The 4,744-nt window shown below is 31.5% G+C and overlaps 1 protein-coding gene across 1 annotated transcript in view; it reads right to left on the reverse strand.

Moving 5' to 3' along the window:
* Positions 1–786: 786 nt before the first annotated feature.
* ADGRL4 (adhesion G protein-coupled receptor L4) overlaps positions 787–4,744 on the reverse strand; it is a 108,236-nt gene continuing 104,278 nt past the window's right edge. The window contains exons 13-15 of the mRNA XM_006774688.2: positions 3,841–3,932; positions 2,109–2,277; positions 787–1,751 (exon numbers count right to left, since the gene is read on the reverse strand). Coding sequence (XP_006774751.1) covers positions 1,689–1,751; positions 2,109–2,277; positions 3,841–3,932 — 324 coding nt within the window. The 3' untranslated portion in view covers positions 787–1,688. The remainder of the gene's footprint in view (positions 1,752–2,108; positions 2,278–3,840; positions 3,933–4,744) is intronic.

Below are 4,744 nucleotides of genomic sequence, written 5' to 3' on the forward strand. Positions count from 1 at the left end.
TGATTATCAACCTAAATTCTTCTCTCCATGCAACTTAAAATAGTCATAAGTTATGACCTAGGGTGTGGACATTTTGGAGGGTCAATATTCTGCCTACCACACCATGGATTGAACAAATTACTTTTCCATATGAGATTCCCCAAACACTGTCCTATAATGACAATGACAATAATAGCTCTTAGGTTTACTATGTAAGAGATAAAAAAAACCACATAATAAAAAGTTATGATTATGGATTGTCTAAAAATGGCAGGTTGCTCAAGGACTTAGCAAAGCAGTAGCAGGATTCATTTAGATAACATTTTATTTGTTAGAGAAAGATCTGACAGACTGCATTTCAACAGCTGGAGAAATTAAAATCACAGCATTTAACGTATTGGCATACTTTTATAGGTAGGCGCAGAACAGTGACACATTTGGAATCTTAGTCAGTTCTTCTTCATTTTAATGAGACAATTTGAGGATAGATAGCAGCAGTACATTTAAACAGATATGCTTTAATAGATAGTGGAAACCTGTCAGAAAATAGATCCACTGTGAAAATTTCTGAAGTTCTTAGTGATTTCTTTGTCATAAATAACACTTTGAAGTGTATACTTTTCTGAACAGAAAAAAAAAGCAATTCACTTTATGAATACTTCCCTATTTACAATGCCCTTTTAAAAACGGTAAGTTAAAATGGAATATTGCAATGTAAACTATAATATTTTTGAAATTAAAAAAATAAGGAACTCAAATATATCAGTCTAATGAGATACAATATTTTTCACTACACTGAAGGTCATTGAATAGAAAGCTTCAGCTTTATTTACAGGCATGAACAACATTAACAGGCATGAACAATACTATATTTTGACACATTTGTGCATTACTGATTATGCATTTGAAGTTACAATCTGTGAAAGAAGTATAGAAATAGCATATGCCTCATTCTAATGTTAACATAAAAACAGAACAGAAACGTGTGTGTTTTTCTTTTGTGAAGCTGTGCAGATTTTAGAAATATTGGAAAAGAAAGTGAATATAACAAATACAGGTGCAAGTTATTTTTATTTTATTTTTTAGGTGCAAGTTATTTTGGTAGAAACTTATGTTCAGAACAATTCATGAAATGGTAAGATGTGTTTATTCAATTCTTTATTTTATCTTTATAATTTCTCATCTAGTTTACAAAAAAAAGCACCCAAGTTCATTCAAAATACATTCCATTGTTATGACAGTCATTCCCTTTCTACTATTTTATATTCTGCTCCTTTATTCTCTTATGTTCCACTTTCTGTAACAGAGCTCATTACCAAGGTGATAGGGGACTAGTTTTAAAGTCAACATGAGTCATAAAATATCAAGCCAGTGGTTTCCTTCAGGACATTCATATATTTCTTGTGTTAGAAAGAAAATCTATCCTTGGGCGCAGTGATATCACTCCCGAGAAACCAATTACTTTCCAAATATCTGTAATATTATTTTTGACATAACTAAGTCATGTAGGGAAGCATACTGTAGCTACATGGTACATAATTTTACCTACTATATTCAGTTCCTACACTGTAAACAGAAAAACTGACTTTAAATATTTGATTATCTAGTAATTAATTGGATAATTTGCTTGAGTCATTTTCAGGCATTGGCCATCCACAGCTTGGCTTTTTTATTTTTGTGTAGCAATAACTATCCATAGTTCCCTCTGTTTACCTTAAACATCCAAAACAACAAGGGACATTTTTGAACAACCTATAATATTCTTCCTGGATCTAAAGAAAAGCAAAAGGGAAGAGAGAAATATTAAATATAATTTCAACAATCACATCAAATTATTTTCAAATCACATTTCATTGTTATGTTTTCTAAATTATTAATGCCTTGTAATTATCTGTGAGAATATGCTCAAAGGAATATAAGCTATATTTATATTCCTAGTAGCAAGTTTACAAAAAGCATATTTTTCTGAGAACAGGTAGGTGTTCTGATTTTTTTTATACTAAAATGTACTGCATTTAGGCAATTAAGACACAAGTCATGCCTTTATTGAGAATAAGGGTTTTTATCAATTTGGTAACTGATGCTATATGAATATGTCATAGAGTTGGCCAATATAACAAACCACTTACCTTTCTAGATAAAACACACAGAAATAAGAAAATGAACATTCCTTGGAAGGCATTGCTGATGGTGAAGAGGTAAGCTGTCACCACTGATGCGTGTACAACATGAAGGACCCCAAAGATCCAGGTGGTGCCAAGAAGGAACAGGAGAGCAAGGGCTCCTCTGGCACAAGACCTAGAACGTGTTTGAAATGTTCCCGTTAAGAAAGTTACGTGTACTCATATCCCCGATTCCTCATATTATGTGGGAAGCTAGTTTGTGGTATAAGTGAGAAATCTTGCAAAAACCAATAACAATTTGATAAACTCTGACAAACTCTGCACAGTTAATGGGGCAGCCTTTCAAGCACGCTCCTGCACTGTGGCAAGGATGGGCTTCCAAAACCAAGGTAGCGTTATTAAAATATACCATTTATCGAGGAATTTTCTTAATCTTAAAAATATTTTTATCTGCTGTACTGCAGTGTGTGTGCTTTGATTTCACATCGAATGTTGCAGCAATTCCCGAAGGTAACACATATGTCTGTTAGGAAATATTTTCTTTAAGAAATCTTAAAAAGGATACCATGCAAACTGTGGTCAGCACATACAGTGGGGACTTTACTTACGAGTTTAATTCGTTCTGAGACCAACCTAGTTAAGGAGCTCATTAACTCAAATTACTCTATCAACTCAATGCAAAAAATCCGCCGAGAGACAACTGGTATCTCAAAAAACTCATTAGTCAGGACACTTGTAAGTCAAGGCCCCACTGTATACCTGACATCAAAGAAAACTTTCCTTTCTGGTTTAGTAAAATATAAAAGTAGATTTTATTTTATAGCTTTTCTAATACCATTACCTCCAAATAAAGTCATGTCAAAATACTAATTTCTTAAAAATTAAAAGATAATGCATGCCCATACTCACTTATTTTCAGCCTTTAGCCTGTGACTTTTAGTAAACCACTATTCAATCCTGCTCACTGCCTTAAGATTCACTCTTACTTATTTTCAGCCTTTAGCCTATGACTTTTGGCAAACCACTATTCAATCCTGCTCACTGCCTTAAGAATGAGGCAACTAATGATTATTTTTTTTTATTCTTTTTAGTCTAAGCATTCTTTATGCAGAAGATGTTTTAGCAGCGTACTTCAGAAAATTAAAACCAGCACGTTATGTGAAACTATGAATGGTGAGTAGTAAAAGAAAGGAATCAATCAAACATTTGCTAAATTCTAACTATAAATCTTGTGCAAGGTAACGAAACTACAGTAGTGTTTCCAAGCAACCGAAACATCAGTTATGTCTAATGTTCCCTATGATACACTAAAGTTTTCCCTAAACAAACTTTTTTCACAGTCTTAATTAATCAATGTTAAAGAGAGGGGTTAAAGGAAAAATCATGGCCACATGTAAACTAGGAAACACAAGGAAGAATCTCAGGAACGAAGCTTTGAGAAGTGTTTTGCAAAAAAAAAAAATCACTAAGGCCCACTTTTTCTTAAAATGGTCATTGTCTTTTCTTTCAAAGAGAAGTATGCTTAAAAAGATTGTTTTACTTACCATTTCATAAGTGGTAATTGTAGGCTTATTAAACATACTAAATGCTACTTAACAAAAAGTACTTTAAGCATAGAGGAAGAAAGCATGAAAAATCATTCAAAATTTGTCCTTTCAAAAGTTATTTGTACCTTATGTTACTAAAGCTTTTAATCACACACACACACACACAAAAGTAGACTTAATGGAACATTTACCTTATGTTCTCATAGCAACTGACTTCTGGTTTCAACCCTGCAGTGTGACGAAAAACTTTGTATATGATAAATCCAAAAGCCAAGAGATTAACCTGAGAAAATAAATTAATTTCAAAGGAGATGATAATTTTCATAGTAATTTATATGCATATAAAGGAAATAAACAAATAGTAAAGATTTCAAATATCAGAAACCAGAAAATCATGGCATTTTTATGTGCATTACAAAGTACAAACACTCTGGTGCACTTGGCCAAAAAAAATCTGTGGTTGATTTTTACATTCTCACTGAAAATTGTTAGTACACATGGTAATTAGTACAATTTACCAAATTGGACTAAGTAACCTGTTCAAGAAACTTCACATTTAATTATCACATCTATAGATTGATGAGTATCATCTGCTGCCAATATTATGATTAATATACATATTCAGATAAATTTTGGTTTGAAAAACTTTATGAACACTTGAGAAAGCAAATATTTGTTCATTAAATCGTGTTTTGTTTCTTTAAGGAAACATGTTCGTGATAATTCTGCCAACCATTTAAATGAAAATAGAAATTGAAAGGAAATTAGAAAACTCAACAAAACACTTTCTATTGCTAGAAAATGTTTGAATGTACTTTCTTTTATATAGTTCATCTAGCTATCTCTTTTAATATTTAAGTTGAGATTTGATTTCCCTAGATTTAACTTCAGAAACTTTAAAATGTTAATCAATGAAATGTTTGTTTGAAGGTATATATACATTTTGTTGATAAACATTTAGTATTCCTATATTTTTGGAAACCTGTAAGTCATATTTAAGTATCAGATGACTAATTGAGACAGATATTTTAAATGAATATCTATGTTAATATGAGCATATTAATAATTTTAAAATATTAAATATTATAGAAATAA

The sequence above is a fragment of the Myotis davidii genome, unplaced genomic scaffold (genome assembly GCF_000327345.1).
Source record: "Myotis davidii unplaced genomic scaffold, ASM32734v1 scaffold248, whole genome shotgun sequence".
NCBI classification, from domain to species: domain Eukaryota; kingdom Metazoa; phylum Chordata; class Mammalia; order Chiroptera; family Vespertilionidae; genus Myotis; species Myotis davidii.